The 19,516-nt window shown below is 33.6% G+C and overlaps 1 protein-coding gene across 1 annotated transcript in view; it reads right to left on the reverse strand.

Moving 5' to 3' along the window:
* ULK4 (unc-51 like kinase 4) overlaps positions 1 to 19,516 on the reverse strand; it is a 179,011-nt gene that overhangs the window by 21,411 nt on the left and 138,084 nt on the right. The window contains exons 33-35 of the mRNA XM_083379010.1: positions 8,759 to 8,922; positions 8,049 to 8,147; positions 1,902 to 2,087 (exon numbers count right to left, since the gene is read on the reverse strand). Of these exons, the coding sequence (XP_083235136.1) occupies positions 1,902 to 2,087; positions 8,049 to 8,147; positions 8,759 to 8,922 (449 nt within the window). The remainder of the gene's footprint in view (positions 1 to 1,901; positions 2,088 to 8,048; positions 8,148 to 8,758; positions 8,923 to 19,516) is intronic.

Below are 19,516 nucleotides of genomic sequence, written 5' to 3' on the forward strand. Positions count from 1 at the left end.
ATCATGTTGATTCTAGGCTTTTATCACTTCTCTTGAGACTCGGAAAATAGCAGAGTTATAGATTATTCACAGAACCCAAACTACATTATCCAGTGTATCAAAGATAACTGTGATTCAGAACTGGCTCTAAATCAATCATATGGAGATGACAGAAATGGTATTTTCATTAATAACTTGATGTACCTGAGAGATGGGAGGAACATTTTTAAGAATCTGATGTATCAGCAATCCTTTATATACTTGTGATTAGCTGTATCTCTGACATGATAAGACTTTTCCTGTTGCCATTCAATTTTTCAATAAACTCAGATAAGCCTCAAGCCTTGATAACAAAGGTTTTTTTTGAAATAGTAACTTTAGATTTTGTTTTCACATGTCTGATGATTTGCCAGAAAGTAAAACAAATATTAAATAAGAAGCTAATGCCTTAAAAATAGAACTCTTAGCCAAAGTTGATTGATGCTGATGCTCATTTTCTACATAATTGCTCTTTAATATGAAAGATTATTTCTAACCTGATAGAAGTACTTTCAAGTTTCTGAAATACTGAGAATAGGTTCACAGATCAGTTAAAGATTAGGGTGTGTTTAGTGATGGGAGAAACAATATATCTTTACAAAAATCTTAAAAATAAAACACTGGTTTGGATCTAGACTTTCATCTAGATCTAGATCAGACTTCATGCTAGTTCAAGAGACTGGGGCTTCAATTTTCTCCAGTTTTTCCTTTGCCAAGTCCTCTGAACTCAGAATAGTTTGAATCCAACTGATTGTTGATACTCTGTATTATTGTTAAAATTGTATAAATTTTTACACTTCTTGAATTGATCTGAGAAACTTATATTGTAATCCAAGAATCATCTGTGTCTCCATTTTGTTGTTCATAACCCATAGTGTATTTACTTAATAAATATTTCACCACCAATGATATTATTTGATTATTATTATTATTCTACTAATGTTAGTAAAATGGACACAATGTTTATTGTTATAATTGCACTATACAATTGCACATCTAGTCAAAATAAAGCCAATGACAATGAATTTGACAGGATTTTGCTAAGTAGTATTTTGATGAAAACATAGACAATGTGGTAGGCATTTCAATTAACAGCAAAATATGTATTTCTCTGTTATTAAATCTACTTCATGTCACCTTCCTCCATTCACAGTTGAGGACATGCTATTATAATAATTTAGATTCCTTATATTGTAACTATTTTTTATGTCCTGGGTCATGTTTGGCCTTGCTAGAGGGTAGTGTCTCTAGTTCATGTAAGTCTAAGCTTCAAATACTTCTCCAGGGAAAAACTTATCCATGTGACTGCATTGTGGTGCTCAGCAACTAGCCAACATTTATGGCTATTTGCAGTGTCCCATGGTCACATGTTTATGATTTACAAATTTGCTGAAACACCCCCTTGCAAAGAATGGATTCATCATGTTGTTTGCTTAGTAACTGCAGATTTGCTTTAACAAGTGTGGTGATTAATTTCACAACCACTGGGGAAAAAGTCATAAAATTGGGTTGGTCACATGGGTAATCCACTTTATGACTATCACGACTTAAAAATCATAATGGGTATAATGGTCATAAGTTGAGGACTGCCCATATATTTGGGTCATCTATTAGTGTAAATACAGGTTCAGATTTTCTTTTATCAGTATTGCATATGTGACCAGCGCAAGTTTGGGGTTTTTACTCTTGGCTAGCTTTCAAAATAACAAAATGATTTTTGAATTTTCTGTACTTGTTGACATTTCTTTGGGTAAATTTTCTGCCAGAACATGAAATAAAATTATAGTACAGTTTTTTCTCTAAATATTTTATTTTACTTATGTACCATAGTTAACAGACATTCTAAATGTATAACTTAAAGATCAAAGGAGTAACTGACTCACCAATCTTTTAATGATTCTCAACAAAAGCTTTTGATCTTTTACTTCCTTTTTGCACTGCAGTACTTCAGCCAAAATATCCATGTCTTCAGGTGACATGCTGTCCATAGCATCCCCACCATAGAGTTGAACTAGCAGTGACAAGCACTGTGATGCATTCTCATAGATGTCATTTTCCTGACTAGGAAGCTTTAAAAAAACAGAAAGGGTTTTTTTTAAAAATACCAGAACACAAAGTTTTTCTATTTTTAATGAGATAGTAATATCAACTTTCTAAATAAAAAATGATAAGCTTCATGTAGGATCCCTTTCAATTTTGAGGTTTCTGTGACCCATTAACATTGCTGAGGGGAAAAAGAGGATTGTAAAAGCACAATACAATTCTTTTATCATACAAGCACAATAACAGAAAATAGCTTTTAAAGCAACTATTGCATTGGATGCAGTTTTTCTTTTACAAATTTCAGATAACTTCATCAAGGAGAAGAGCAAACAATATCTTATGTTTATAAAAAAGACATTGGTAGGAAACATCCTCTACTTAAGAAACAAAATAATAGATAAATAACTATAGAGAGTTTTTACCATTAAGGAGAGCTTTTAACTCATATAATTTCATTTAAAGAGAGAAGTTTATTGTCAGAAATTTATGAGTGGCAAGGTACTTGCTGTTCCAATAATGAGTTTTTAATTGCTTCAACACACTGACAAAATATTAGTTATATTGCTATTATACATGGTACATGTTTTATCTTTGTAAAATATTACTAAGGGTATGGGAGAATTCAGTAACACGTATCTTATGACTTTTCTATAAAGCCAAGCAAAATTTAAAATACATAGGAGTATAAATACAAATACTCAATACAATAGCAGTTTTTAAATTTTCTTTCCCTGCTAGTGTGAATTCCTTATTACCGTTTAAAAAAAGAAAACATAGCCAACAAAATATTCCAGGATGTATAGGTGATGGGTAGAAATTTTTTCCTTTCCCCAATACCTAAAGGTGTCTGATAAATGCTATCAAGTAGCAGATTCCTTTTGGTCTGATGTTATTTGCTAGCAATACAGTAAGGTAATGAGAACTCTTGTTCAGTGATGGAGTTCACGTTTTGTTTAAAAGATACAATTTTTTTTAAAGATGGTGGGAAATTAGTAAAGTAAGAAAAGAAATGTTAAGGATGTTAACATATTTGCTTTCAAATAAAAACAGAAAAATAATTAAATACTTCTAAAAGTTAAAAAGTTATAAACCCTATCAGCTATTATGTCTATTAGGTACATATGCTTCTATTTATACCTTAAAAATCACTAGTTTCTCTTCTTGACTACCATCCTTCTTTTAGCATTGATTTCCCAAACAGTATACATTCCTGTTATTCTTACATCTTGTATTTAATTTATATTAATTTTTTTTCCAGCCAAACAACTTTTCAGTTAATTATGTTGACAGGGAATCTATGAAGTCCTAAATAATGTGATAAAATATTTTTGCTGGGTGATGTAACAGTTTATCTATATGGGAAAGTGCATTGTCCTTTCTCTACTTAATCTCTCCATGGTTTTCAATACCATTAACCATGCTATCCTTCTAAGAAGGTCCCAGGAATTGGGAAGGTGGAGCACCTTGTTGCCTTAGTTCACTTCCTTCCTTAGATGCCATTTTCAGATAGTACTGACTGGGAGTGAGACATCAGAATCTAGATTTTTTGCTTTGTCATGTCAAGGTGAGATAAGCTACGCCAGTATCACCCTTTCCCATTGCCTTGGAACTGTTGAAATCTGGATGGGAAGCAACAGTATAAAACGTAATGCTCTGTCGGAGCTCCCTGATTCTTGGAGAATTATCATTTTTGGTTGTGAATGGGGTTGTACTGCCCCAGGCGGATCTAGTGTGTGTTCTGGGGGTTCTCCTGGACTCATGACCCCAGTTTAAGCAGCAGGAAGCAGTTGTGGCCAGCAGGGTTGTGCCACAGTTATAATCTTTTCTGGCTTTCCTATGATGGCTGCCTCTTTTTGAAATATCATTCCCCTAGAAATAGGATTGGGCCCCCACACCAATACGTTTCCAAAAGGCCCTGAAGACATGTTGTATCAGTGGGCATGGAAGTTCTACGCTGACATGGAGCTGAACAAGCGGCTGGTATGACAGTCCATAGGGAGTTGGGGTGGAGTTTATGGGTTTTTATATTGTGGAATTCTAATGTTGCAAGCCACCCAAGTCATTGTGTGGAGTTGGGCAGCCCTATAAATGTGTTTAATAAATCATTTAAAGAATAAGAGGCTACCTATGTGGCAGAAAGGATGTAAAGCAAAATGCAAAATAATCTGATTAAACTTCAGAGCACACTTTTGAAGGATGTGCAGTCACCTTTGTTTAGTTCAGTTAAAAATACCCTTGCAAAAAATCTAAAAGTACTTCTTGTTTTAAATAAATTATTTAATTACAGTATTCTTTTAACCAAATGATTCAATAACAGTATAATTTAATTTTTCAGTTGATGGTAATTTTTTTAGAAATTATTTAAGAATAGGCCATCTATTTTATCAGGGGTTGAGTGATTCTTCATTTGATAATCTACATCTGTGGGTCCTGAGCTTGTCAATTTTACATGGAGAGTTTTCTACAGCTGTGGAGATATATATATATATATATATCTTCTCATTTTATTTTGTGTTACTCATGACTGGATTTGGTTTTAGAAAAGGATAAGGCTATCTCCGTATTTTTCCCTTCTTGCTCAGCTAGAAGGGAAAAATCTCTCTGTTTTTTCTATTAGTATTCCAATACATTCTCAACTTTACTGGATTTTTCTTCACCACTGAAGAGATTAGATCAGTATGGCTGGCTGGGGAATTCTGAAAATTGAAGTCCATGTGTATTAAAGTTGCTGAGGTTGAGAAACATTGTCTCAGAGGGAGCTCAGCTAAGAGCAACCTGTACCTGACTGAAAGATTGAAAGATTTCTAGTTTGGACTTCCGGTTTTGCGCAATAGTGTCCAGTTGCGGGCTTGCAGATTCTCCACAACCCTGCGGCTAATTTTGCCCTGCCAGAGGACCCTAAATGGGTCTAAGTCACTCCAGAGAGGCGACAAAGAAAGAACGGTGCCCCAGAGACTCTGGAATGATGGTGAAAAACCTTCTAACCCTTTCAGGAGAAAGGCTGGCCATACTTCAGTGACCAGCCCAAGCTACTTGCAACTGAAGTCCAAAAGCACTAACCAGCACAATTGTGAACAGCGTGTTTGAAACTGGGTAAGGAATTTGATCTTCTCTTTTCTATTCTATATTTAATTTCCTGGAAAAGATCCCCAAAAAGCAAAATACCTCTAAAAGGGAAAAAAGGGGATTTCTGTCCCACCCTTATACTAACGGAAGCGCGAATTAAACTTTTTATGGAGGATCAAAATATATGGAAGTGATATAAATATAAAACCTGAAATTTAAAATTTAAATCTAGATAAATGTAATATTGTTGAATGGTTAAGACTCATTCTAAAGAAAATTTTTCATTTTGGAAATTGAAAAATAAATAGATGCTGACATTTAGTGGTGGATGAAGACTATGACAACTATGACTTTCATATAAGACTTGGCAAAACCTGGGAAAAACTAATCTGTGTTTGTGACCTTCAAAGCTTTAACAACAAAGAACAGCTGTGACAAAAAAGGACAATAATCTGGGTTGTAGACAAAGAGAGAATTATAAATTTTTAAAAAATAATCTTTTTTGAACTATTTGGATTATAAATATCTATTTAACCGGGACTCTAAAGCTATTTGCAGAGAAAAGAAAAGAAGAGAAAAACTAAAATTCTTGACTATCATGGATCAGAGACATGTAAAAAGAACATATCAAGAAAACATAAATACTCCACAGCAGGAGATATATAGTATATTGCAACTAATTGAAACAACAATGATTTTAAACCACAAAGAAATTCAAAATAACTTTGAAAATATAAATCAATCTATTTCCAAGTTAACTCTACAACAAAATATTCCCAGAAAACAACAACACAGAAAGAGCAGATAAAACAGATAAGTAGATACAAAATTGAGAAAAGAGACTTAAAGATGGAACTTCACAAAACAAGGAAACATGATTTAATCCTAGTGGAAAAAACAATTTATCCCTTAAGACTACAAAATAAATCTGAGGACAAGAAAACAGATTGGATAAAATGGACTGTAGAAATGTTAGGAACATCGTAGAGAAAGGAAATGATAAGAGAAGCAGAGAGAAAGAAAAAGATTTTCAACAAACATGGAAAGGCAGAAGCCCCGTATAAAGACACTTCATCTGATTTACTTTTTATATCTACAGTAACATTTCTGAACATATGGAAAGACCTTTTAACTCAGCAAACACATTGATTAAGACAGATACTGGGCAAAGGAAAAAGTCTAAAGTGGAAATCAAGAAAATAGATGATAGGGCCTACCAGACAGAATACTTTAAAAAGAAACATTTGTTTGAATATGGTTAAAGAAATAGAAAAGTTTTGGACTATATATATCATTCTAAGAGGGATGAATCTTAAATAATATAGTATGTTTTTCCCCTTTATTCTATTTCTTGATATGAGTAATATAAAAAAATTGAAATGGCTTAGATAAAGAAATATTTTAGATATTTAAATGTGATTGAATTTAAGAAAATTATAATGAATAAAATGTTTTGAATAAGAGTTAAAGGACTAGAGGACTAGATGTATTAATTGGAATATTTAAATATTAAACATATTTTAATTATGGTTAAAAGAATGAGAAATCTTGGAAACAAATATATATTAGCTAAGAAGGGATATATATTTCAAGTACCGGTAATATGTTATTTTTTATGTTTTTTTTACTCTTGCTCTCCTTTCTCTTTTTTACTGTTTTGTTTATTCCTTAAGAAATGTAAAAGTGCTGAGATGGTTCATATGGGAAAATATAGACTTAAATTTTTAAATGTAATTAATTTTTTGAGAAAATCTTAACCAGTAAAACTACTTCGAATTTTGTGGGAGAAACAAATTTAAATAAGGACTGTAACAGGATCTATGATAAGGCAACCAGAATGATTGTATAGAAAAGAAATATTATATTGATGTGATTATTATTTTTAGGAAAATTGGAAAAAAATATATATTTAATTGTTATCTATCAAAACAACAAGAATTATATTAACTCAAATGTTTGCAAAAGAGGACATTTGGGGGAAAAGAGGAAATCAACTGAAACCATTATGTGGATTATGGATTATACAAATCAATTGTTACTGATTGTTTAAGAAATGTAAATCCAGAAAACACACTGTTCACCAATTATTAAGCGATTTATGTTTTTAAAAATCAGTAAAATATATTACAAAAAAAGAAAGACTTCTAGTTTACACACTTTAAAATTTTTCTGACTTTGGTATTCTGAAATAATATGTACAGCTCTGATTCTTATTTCTGTTAATAGCTCAATGTTTTGACCATTAAAGAATTCTATGGTTTCTTCTCCTTTGCTTGAATTATCCCATTCATTTAAAGTTTATGTATAAAACAAAACATACAGGGGAATATTGTAGAGAAAACAGATGTATTAAGCATGCTTGTCCTCTTGAGTTGACTAAAAGGAGGGATAAAATAATAATATAATAATTCAATTGCAAAAGGCAGCTTTTCTTAGAGCAGCTGTCTTGTGCTCCAAGTAAATAACAATACCTTTAAGACCCACCAAATATCAACATCTCTCTATCCCAGATTTTTCAGAATGACTCAATGGATAGATAACATTACCAAATCCAGTTTAAACATCTGGCTGACTGTACAATAAACCAGTAATAATAATAATTTGACCACCATGTTAGCTGCTTCAAGAAGATCACACAGACTGATAATAAGCAACAGCATGACAAATTAGCAACAATGGTACATTGGAATATTTGCAAGAAATGTCATTTGCCTACAAATGTAAACTGGTGTGACCAGAAAATAGACAAAGTAATAGAAAATGAAGAAGCTAAACTGTTCTGGAAGTTTAGAATTCAAATGGACAGGTATCTGCCGCGTAACACCCCAGACTTAACAACTGTCAATAACTTTGGGGATAGCTAAATTACATAGTCAAATAAAACATCTTTCTGACAGATATACAAAAAAGATACCTCTTACCAGTTGAATAAGCAAACCAAACAAGTCAGTCAGAGATTTATTGATAAGGAGAAGATCTTCAGCAGTTTCGGTGTCCCCTCCAGTGCCAGATTTCTGTGCCTTAATAAGAGAAAGTATAATGGAACTTAGGCAGAAAATATTGAAATTATAACCTACCTACCCTTTCATGATTAAGATAACCTAACCTTGCAGAACTTCTAAACTGGAAGCATAGTTAGAAAGCACATCTCACTTTACATCTATCCACATCAAGTCAGCATTTTTACATGCTATAGTACTTAATGATTAAGATGAAAGTTAAACTTATGAAATTAATTTCACAGAGAAAAAAATTGTTAAATAATTAAATGTATTTTTCAAAACTCTTTGCAATTGTGTTAATTCTTCAACCAATACCATTTCCCATTTTTACACAAAAAGGTTTGTATGACAATCAAGTATAGTTATTAGGGATGCATATGATTTAAGCCATAAAAATACAAATTATATTTTTAATGCAAATTATTATTTTTTCATTAAATTTATATGGCGCCCATCTTGCAAGTGAGAGTGTTTGTGTTCTATTTATGAATCCCTACTTGTTAAAACTGTTGCCGACATTTTCTTTTTTCCCCCAGTTGGATTATTACATGGGAATCTAATAATATTCAAAGAAAGGAGATTGAAGATCTGTATAATATGCCCATTCTACCAGAAAACAGGCTCCATACCTGCAGTGTTAAGCGAACAATGTTAGCTGTATATGTCAACATATGATGCATTATATTGAGCAAGGAAACAATAAAAATATTGGTTGTCTTGATGTTGTTTTTATCATCACCATCCAAGCACGTAGCTGCCATTTCCATTAGATTACATATATGATGAACTAGTCCTAAACAGATAGGCACAGAACAAAATACATATGGGTGTAAGAAAATTCATATATCCCAAACTCTTAGAAAATAATTAAATATAGGTATGTATATATACACACACACAAACACATAATGGAAGGTGTGTGTGACCCTGGGGGATGAGGTGATGAGATGCTGCCTAGGAAATAATCAGACAAGAGAGAGAAGAGCCTCTAGTAGCTTAATAGTCAGAGAAAGAAACTCTAATTGATCAAGCAATTAAGAATGGTGGTGGCTCATCTGGTATCTGGTTTACGTGAGAGGGCTGACATAAACACATGCCCATATATAAACACGAAGACACATAGGTGTATGTAAACACTTATACATGGTTTAGAGCTTTTCTCTTCATATTTTAAATGAGAAATAAGAACTTAAATTATTATAAAAACTTGTTACATTCACATTAAGGAAATACTTTCATTGTACCATTCAAAGTCATACAAATTGGAACAAATTACAAATTGACACATCCAGTGAAGAACTCACATCATCTATGGATAACAGCTCCATTACTGAATTGATCCTACCATTAGGAAATTACCATCTTTCTACATCCTGTTCTCTAGAACAATGCTGAAGAAATTTGGACTTCAGTATTTCTTTTTGAATATCTTTCCAGTATTTGAAAATTGGTATGGCAGCTTTACTAAACATTTCTAGTTCTTTCAAATTCATTGTTAGACATAGTTTCTGTTTCACTGATATGATTGTGAAATATAAAAATGTATTTGTTGCTCTTCTTTGAATCTATTTTGAATGTCTGAATCCTTCTTAAAGTGTAAAATCCAGAACTGGACATAATATTCAATTTGCAGAATATTTTACATCCTGTGATTTGGGAACTATGTAGATGCTGCGGTCTATAATGGCATTTTCTATTTTTGCAGCCACATTCATTTTCAAATGAACTATTACTAAAATATTTTTTCACAAAGATTTTTATCAAGCCAAATATCCTGTTAATGTATCTATTTACTTCTTTTATGTTGCCCAAATGAAGAACTTTGCATTTGCTTCTATTACATTTCATTGTTACTTTTAGCTCATTTTTCTAGCTTTTCATGATTGTGTTGAATTTTATTATTTTTTTCTAGCTATCCTAATAAATTTGTTATTTGTAAATCTGATAAGCATTCCCTCTACCGTTTCACCTATATCAGGGGTCAGCAACCTGAAACAGTGAAAGAGCCACTCGGAACCGGTTCCCTCACAAAAGGAAAAACTGGGAGCTGCAAAAATTGTGTGCGCATGCACGTACATGCGCAGAACAGGGTTTGACTGAAGAGTGGAGCCAAGGCGAGATATACACCTACCCTGCATATTTGAATTGATTGGGTTTTTTTGGGGGGGGGGACTACACATAGCAGAAGACTGGGAGCCGCAGGAGACGGCTGAAAGAGCCGCATGCGGCTCCGGAGCCGCGGGTTGCAGACCTGTGACCTATATCTTTATAAACAGTTAAATATTAATAAAATTAAAATGTGCATCTCCGTATTTCCTTTTAATAATATCTTTTAAGACTCTTAGGGTTTTACATATGTAAAATATTTAAGAATTAATAAGTTTTTAAAGATAAATATTTTCCTAAGCCAAAACACATTTTCTTTGCTTTTTATTAAATATGTTATATTAAAGTTCTGATAGAACAAACTGATGAAGGACTCAGGACCTTCAATGAAACATATAAAAATATTTAATATGCAAATTGAATTTTTAATTGTTATACTTTCCTTGATTAAAGGTTCACTTCCAAACCATCAAGGATTAAACAGGTATTTTCATTGTCATTGTTTTCTTTCAAATAATCAATCAAAAAGGCTAGTTTGGTTCTAATTTATTATTTATTTATTAAATTTATGTACTGCCTATCTTGTTCAGAGACAATTCTGGGTGGCTCACAAACATTAAAACTACTACATATTAAAATAATAATGCAAAAAATAACAACGGTAATAAATATTGTTAAAGAAAGGGACAGAAGTGAACATGAAGTACACAGAGAAATGGGGTCTTTTCTAATACTACAATAGCCACTTCCAAAATAGCGTACCCCCATTGGGGCCCCAGGCCAGCTGGCAGAACCAGCTTGAGATTTTTTATGAAAGGTCAAAAGGGTGGGTAAAGATCTCACATGGGGGCCGGGGGGGCGGGAAAAGAAACGTTCCAAAGGGAAGGAGGCATGGCAGAAAAGGCTCTTCTCCTGGACCCCAACAGCTGAAATTTCTTGACCAAGTGGGTCCACAGCATACCCCCTCTACCAACATGGAGGAGACAGGCAAATCCCATTGGATGAAATGATTCTTCAAATAACCTGTATCCATGCTTTAAAGATGATAACCAATACCTTCAATTGCATTTGGAAGCAAACGAGCAGCCAATGCAGAAGAACACAGAACATGGGCCAGCCTAGGGGAGCCAGGAAATACCCATGTCAATGCATTCTGTAGCTTCCAAATACACTTCAAAACTAGCCCCATGTATAGCACATTCCAATAGTCCAGGCATGAGAAGATTAGGGCTTGAGTAATTAAGCAGGGACTCCCAATCCAAGAAAGGTCACAAATGGTCTCTCTTAGGCTCTCCTAGTTCCTTAGCAATTGACTGAAATATCATAATCAAAATCATAATAAATATACTAGGCTACAACTAGGTAAATATATTTAAAATGCAACATTTCTGGAAGAAGACAACTGTTCGGGGATATCTATGGAATTCTATTAGGATAAGCAAAGTCATATTGGAAAATAGTTGGAAAAGCAGAGATAAGGAAGCTCAGAACAAATAGTTGTACAAAATGTTACATTAAAGGTGAAGGAAGAATAAAAAACTTAATATAGTATTTCAACTATGTGAGAAGATTTTCATTGAGAGATCAGCTACAGTGGAATAGCAATTGAATAAACTGACAGTAAAATATAACATATTGTATCGGAAAGACCACTTGTTTCTTCATATTTTTATCTGATCTCAGATATGATTATTGGAAAGCTTCATTTGAGTACAGATAGTCCTCCACTTACAACAGTTCATTTAGTGATGTTCAAAGTAAAAGTTCAAAAAAAGTAGACAAGAGAACCCCAAAAGTAGAGAAAGGAACTAGAGTATCAGCCATATTGGACTTAATTCTCACTAACAGAAATGATTGATAGGTGTTGAAGAAGCTACAGGAACCTTGGTGGGGAGTGATCCTGCAATATTAGAATTCAATATTATGCAAGCGCAAACAATAGAACATAGTCAAAATAGAGTCTTGGACTTTAAGAGAGCTAATTTCAATAAACTTAAGACAGCTTGGGAAGGATTCCATGGATGAGAATCCTCAAGAGAAAACAATTCAAGAACCCCGAGAAATTTTGAAAAATGAAATTATAAAATCCCAGCGTAGCACAATACTAATAAAAAAGAAAAATAACAGCTCTCAAAGGAAACCAGCATGGCTACATAAAGAACTCTCTGATAAACTGAAAGACAAAAAGAACAAATATAAAAAGTGGAAAGAGGGGCACATAACTAAGGCTGAATATCAGCAGATAGTCTGAGTCTGCAAAAATGAAGTGAAGAAAGCTAAGGTCAAAATGAACTAAGACTTGTGACAAAAGTCAAAAATAACAACAAAAAGCTTCTTTCAACACCTAAAAAACAAAGAAAAAGTCAAGGAAACGATTGGTTCTTTAGTGGGAAAAAGTGGCAAGAAGGTGACAAGCAACAGGGAGAAAGCAGAACTGCTTAACTCATTTTTTGCATCTGTCTTTACACAAAGGGAAAAAACAGTTCAACCTACCATAAAAAACAGATTAGAAACACAAGTTAAAATAGGCAAGAAAATGATAAGTGAGCATCTGTCCACCCTAGACAGCTTCAAATCACCAGGATCAGATGGATTACACCCCAAAGTTCTGAAGGAACTGGCAGACCTGATCCTGGAGCACCAGGGAACTACCAGAGTTCCCAACTTCAAAAAAGAAAAAAAAATAGATCCAGGAAACTATAAACCTATCAGCCTGGTCTCAATACTTGGGAAGATTCTGAAAAAGATAATCAAGCAACATCTGGAGACAAACAAAGTCATAACCAAAAGCCAATATGGGTTTGTCAAAAACAGATCATGCGAACCAGTTTGGCATCATGGTGAGACGGACGCAGGAAGGCAGGGCCTTCTGCGCCAGACTTCGCCCTGCTGGGGGCCCTAAAAGGGCCTAAAGTCGCCCTGAAGAGACGATGAAGGAGGAGGGGTGCCTCGTTGATCACAAAGAGATGGCGGTTGATCCGTTTGATCTGAGGAAAGCCCTCTAAACTGGCAGGGGAAAGACTGGCCATTAGCCACTAACAACCTAAGAAGAAAAGCACCATTAACATATTGTAAACAGCATGTTTGGAACTGGGTGAGAATATTGATCCTTTCTTTACTACTTTACAACTGAATTTCCTGGGAAAGGCTCCCAAGGAGCAAAAAACCTCCGAACATGAGAAGGAAGGGGATTGTAGCCCCACCCTTCCATAGGAACAGAAGTGGCATTTTATTTTTTATTTTTTTTAAGTAAGCTTTTTATTATTTTTTCTCTCTACATACATATGTTAATTTTTCAACCAGTGTGTGATCTGGGTTCAAAAAACGCTAATACATAATCAAGTCCTACTCTTTGGTTCTCTCCTCTAGCCATTTGTAGAATAAATTCCAGCTTTGGTAATATTCTGTTTCTTCTTTATCTTTCAGCCTCATAGTTAGTCTGTCCATCTCAGCGCATTCCAGTATTTTTTAAATTACTTCTTCCTCTAATGGTATTCCTTCATTTTTCCAGTATTGTGCGAAGGTTATTTTTGCTGCCGTTGTAATATATAGAACCAAATATGAATTTTGCGTATTAATCTTTTCTGGTATTATACCTAATAGAAAAAATTCAGGATTAAATACTACACGTTCTCCTAATATTTTTTCTAACCAAGCATGTAATTTTTTCCAATAGGCCTTTGCTTTATCACATGTCCACCAGATATGATATTACGTATCTGAATTATGTTTACATTTCCAACATCTATCTGACATATTTTTAAACAATTTTGCTAATCTTGCTTGTGGCAGGTGCCATCTATAAAAGATTTTATATAAATTTTCTTTATACGCAGTTGACATTGTCAGTTTATAATTTCTCTCCCATAATTTTTGCCATTTTTCTAATTCTGTATTATAATCAAAGTTTTTTGCCCACCTTGTCATTGTCTCTTTAGTTTGTTCACTTTCCATCTCAAAAATTAACAAAAAATTATACATTTTCTTAATTAATTTCTCATCAGGGTTAGCAATATCTTATCAAATACAGTTTGTTCTTTATAAAATCCATAGTTTCACATCTTTTTCATATCTATTTTGTATTTGTAACAGTGCCCACCATGACATGTTGATGCCGATTTTCCAGCTCGTTTTGATTTTAATGTCCCATCAGTATTCAAAATATCTCTATATGCCCAAATTTTTTCAAAATCTACCAAATTTGGGTGTGAGAAAGCTTCTGTCATTGATAACCACCCTGGAATTTTTACATATATTTTAGTTTTGATTTTTTCCCATACTGTTATCAAAGCATTTCTAATACAGTGATTTTGAAAATACTTATGCATTTTGTTTTTCCCGTACCACAAAAAAGCGTGCCACCCCAATTGTAAGTCGTGTCCCTCCAAATATAACAACCTTTTATTCCTAAGAGTTATCCATTCTTTCACCCATGTTAATACAGATGCTTGACAAAACAAAGCCCACTCGGGCAGACCAAAGCCTCCATTTTCCTTAGCATCTTGCAACGTTTTCATCTTTATTCTAGCTTTATTTCTTTGCCATACAAACTTCAAAATTAATGAATTCAACTCTTGGAAGAATTTTTTCTCAAGTTTTATCAGAATTTTTTGAAATAAGAATAAAATCTTAGGCAATATATTCATTTTAACTGTAGTCATTCTTTCTAGTAGTGACAATTGTAAATTCTTCCACTTTTCCAAGTCTAGCTTTATTTGTTTCAATAGCCTTGTATAATTGTCTTCTTTTATTGTTGAGCATTTGGCTGATAAATGTATACCCAAATATTTAACCTTTTTCACTATCTTTACCTCTATTGATTCTGACAATTGGCTTTTTTTGCTTATCTGTAAGATTCTTAACTATTAACTTAGCTTTTTCTTTGTTTATTTTTAATCCCGCTATTTCTCCATACTGTTCTATCTTTCCCCACAATTTAGGGATCATCTCCAAGAGTTCTTCCAAGATAAATACTAAATCATCAGCAAATGCTTGTAATTTATATGTTTCACCCTTTATCCCCAACCCTCTAATTTCTGTATCTTGTCTTATACTTCGATTTAAAACTTCCAAAGTGAAAATGAGTAACAGAGGGGACAATGGGCATCCTTGCCTTGTTCCTTTCCTTATTTCAAAGCTCTCAGTACAATCTTCATTCACAATCACTTTGGCTGTTTGTTTGTTATATATTGTTTTTACCATATTTATAAAATTCTGTACAAAGTCCATTATTTGTAATTGATGAATCATAAATTGCCACGAAAGGTTATCAAATGCCTTTTGAGCGTCTAAGAATATTAGTGCCATTTGTTTCCCTGGATGTAGCTGATAGAATTCTAATAAATCTATTATCACTCTTAGATTATTTTTAATTTGTCTCTGGTAAAAAGCCGTTTTGATAAATAATAAATATAAATTCAACTAAATATTTTTTCAATCTCTCCGCCAGTATTGAAGTAAAAATTTTATAAGCCACATTGAGCAGTAAAATCAGTCTATAGTTCTTAATCTGGGTCAAATCCGAATCTTCTTTTGGTATTAAAGTGATATTTGCTTCAATCCACGTCATTGGCATTCTAGCTTCTAATAAAAGTCCATTACAAACGTCTTTCAATGGTTCACTTAGCATCTCTTGTAAGTTGTTATATAACTCCGCTGGAAGCCCATCGGGACCTGGTGTTTCCCCATTTTTTTGTCTCTTTATGGCCTCTGATATTTCCATCATTGTAACCCCTTCATCTAGCATAATTTTAAATGTCTCTGAAATCTTTGGAAGATTACTTTCTTCCAGATATTTTACAGTTTTCTCTCTTGAAGTCTCCTCCTTATCATACAATTCCTTATAGAATTCTTTAGCTATCTTTTTTATTTCTTCATTTTTATATTGTAAATAAGCTTTCCCATTGAGTAAATTATGTATCTTTTTTCTTTCTTCCTATTTTTTAAGTTTATAAGCTAATCATCTTCCCGGCTTATTGGCATTTTCAAAAAAATTCTGTTTCACTCTTTTTTTGTGTTCCGCCACTTTTTCTGAGTCTAACAGATTTAATTTATGTTTTATTATATCCATTTTCTCTTTTCAAAGTCTTTTTGTGGATTTTTTTGCAGTTCTAATTTGGATTAGATGACCTCCAAGGTCCCTTCCAACAACAACTTATTATTATTATGATGATGATGATGATGATGTCTGGCTGGGAGAGACTTTTGAACTGTCTTCAGGGTGGTTGAACATTTTGAACACTTTGAACATTGTGAATTACAACTTCACCTGGCCTCAGACAAAGGTTCACTAAAAATATTGCTTTTAGGACTGAACTCATATTCTGGAACTTATTGGATTATAAAGGCTACACATAAAGACCAGAAAACTAGATGAAACCATGTTCTAATCTTATTAAGATTGGTGATACATAAAGGTTTTGACAGATTATCTGAAGGGGGGAAAAGTGGATGTTTCTTTTTTTTATTGAAAAGTTTTATCATACATTTTATCTTTAACAATCCCCCCTACCCCTCCCCTATCCCTCCCTCCCTACCCCTCCCCCCTCCCCTCCCCCCCCGACTTCCCAGAGCTAAGTACAAGGTATAAAAAACCAAAAAAACAATCATAAACATCCATATGCTAACAACCATAAACTCTAAAATCTATCTCTCTCTAGCTCATATAGGATAACTACAAACACTATTAATATAAAATATATAAAAAAAGAGAAAAGAAAAAAAAAGGAGAAAAGAAAGGAAGACTTATTCAAATGCTACATGAAACTTCTTAGTCCCATATTTGTTCTGGATATACTCAATCCATTTTCTCCACTCCATAACATAACGTTCTTGCGAGTGATCTTTCAAATAAGCCGAGATCTTTGCCATCTCTGCCAGGTCAGAAACCTATAAAGTCCATTCTTCTATAGTCGGCAGTTCCTCCTTCTTCCAATATTGACCTACTAAGAGTCTTGCTGCCGTAATTAAATTCAACATCAGCTTAGTGTCCACAACCGTAGCATCTGTAATTATTCCCAACAAAAAAAGTTGCGGACAAAACTTTATCCTTTGCTTAAAAATCTTCTGCATATTCCACCAAATTTTTATCCAAAAAGCCTTAACCTTTTTACAAGTCCACCATATATGAAAATATGTTGCATCTTCTTCACCACACCTCCAGCATTTAGGCTGATAGTTCGGATACATACTTGCAAGCTTTTTAGGATCTAAATGCCATCTGTAAAACATTTTATAAAAGTTCTCTCTTAAATTTTGAGCTTGTGTGAATTTTACGTTCCTCACCCAAATCCTTTCCCACGTGTCCATTGTAATAACTTCTTGGATGTTTTGGGCCCATTTAATCATACAATCTTTAACAAGTTCTGTTTCTGAGTCAATTTCTATCAAAGCAAGATATATCCGTTTAATATGTGCTGGACCCTGATTTCTGATTTGCTTTATCAGATTTTCATCAGTCATTGTAAAACCATTTTTCTGATCTTCTTTCCACCTGGCCCGTAGCTGAGTATATTGAAACCAAGTTTGAACAATCTTCTCATCTCGCAAGAGGCTATATGGTTTCAAACACCAGACATTTCTTTCCAAGCTTAAAATCTCCTTGTACGTAGTTTAAAACCAACATTTATATTTTCTATTGCGTGTTTTGGGACTGCCCACAATGGTATCTTACAATCTAGCTTATGTCTGTACTTCTTCCAAACTCTCAACAATGCCTGTCTTAAAATATGCACTCTAAAGACATTATCTACCTTCTTATCATACAATAAATATGCATGCCAGCCAAACAACAAGTCGTGGCCCTCAAGATTTAATAATCTCTCTTGAGTCAAATTGATCCAATCACTTATTCCTGCTAACGCAGCAGCTTCATAATATAATTTAAAATTAGGCATTTTAAGACCACCTCTTTCACGAGTATCCTGCATAATCTTAAGTTTAACTCGCGGCCTTTTCCCTGCCCAAACAAATTTATTGATACCTCGCTGCCATTCCTCCAAATTAGAATCTTTCTTAAGAACCGGTATCATTTGAAATAAAAATAAGAATTTAGGCAGGACATTCATTTTCACTGCTGCGATTCGCCCCAACAAAGACAATTGCAATTTTTCCCAGCTCTCCATTTCTTTTTGAATTTTCCCCCATAATTTTTCATAGTTATTTTTATATAACTTTGTATTAGAGGGCGACAAAAGCACCCCCAAATATTTGACCCTTTTAACAATCTCAAATCCAGTTAATCCTTCTAAGAGAGCCTTTTGCGAAGCTGTCATATTTTTGGCCAGGATTTTAGTTTTTTGTGTATTAACTTTAAATCCAGAAACCTTCCCATATTGTATTATTATCTCCATCAGGTCCACAACAGAGTTCTCCGGCTGGGTCACTGTAACAACCAGATCGTCTGCGAACGCTCTCAATCTATAATCCTGATCTCTAATTTGTATACCCTTAATTTTTTCCGAATTCCGTATTTTAACCAATAATATCTCCAATGTTAACACAAATAACAAGGGCGATAACGGACACCCTTGCCTTGTGCCCTTCTCAATATTACATGCTTCTGTCAGGCTATTATTAACTATTATTCGGGCAGTTTGTTTTTGATATAATGCCCTAATTGGTTGCAAAAAATTATCCCCAAAATTCATTTTATCTAAAACTTTCATCAAAAATTGCCAATTCAATTGATCAAAAGCTTTTTCAGCATCTAAAAAAATTAGCGCCGCAGGGATCTGGTTGTTCCTTTCCAAAAACTCTAACACATCAACTATATGCCTCACATTATTTTTCATTTGCCTACCACTAATAAACCCCGTTTGGTCCCCATGAATCACCTTTTGCAGAACCCTCATCAGTCTATTAGCCAACACCTTAGCAAATATCTTGTAGTCTGTATTTAAAAAAAGTGGATGTTTCAAATCCAGCTAAAAGTGGTAAGAAAATATACCTTGCACCTCCATTTGAAGCCCCCACCCAGGCTAATCAAGGACCTCCGGGAATGATGCCTCAAAAAAAAAAAAACACCTTGCAGAAGGAAATATACTCTATGCTACAACTAATTCACCAAATAATTGTCGCACACAGAGGACAAAAAAAGAAACCATAATGAGACTAAAAACAATTTAACATAACATAACATAAACAAGCAAATCTCCAAATTATATCTACAATTAGGAAATTCCCAGACGACTACAAAGTATGAACAAATAAACCAGAATTCAGACGATGAAACAGAGGAAATTGACCCAGAGATGGGAGAGATAAAAGAAGGGAAATATAAA

This window comes from Vipera ursinii, assembly GCF_947247035.1.
Source record: "Vipera ursinii genome assembly, chromosome: Z".
NCBI classification, from domain to species: domain Eukaryota; kingdom Metazoa; phylum Chordata; class Lepidosauria; order Squamata; family Viperidae; genus Vipera; species Vipera ursinii.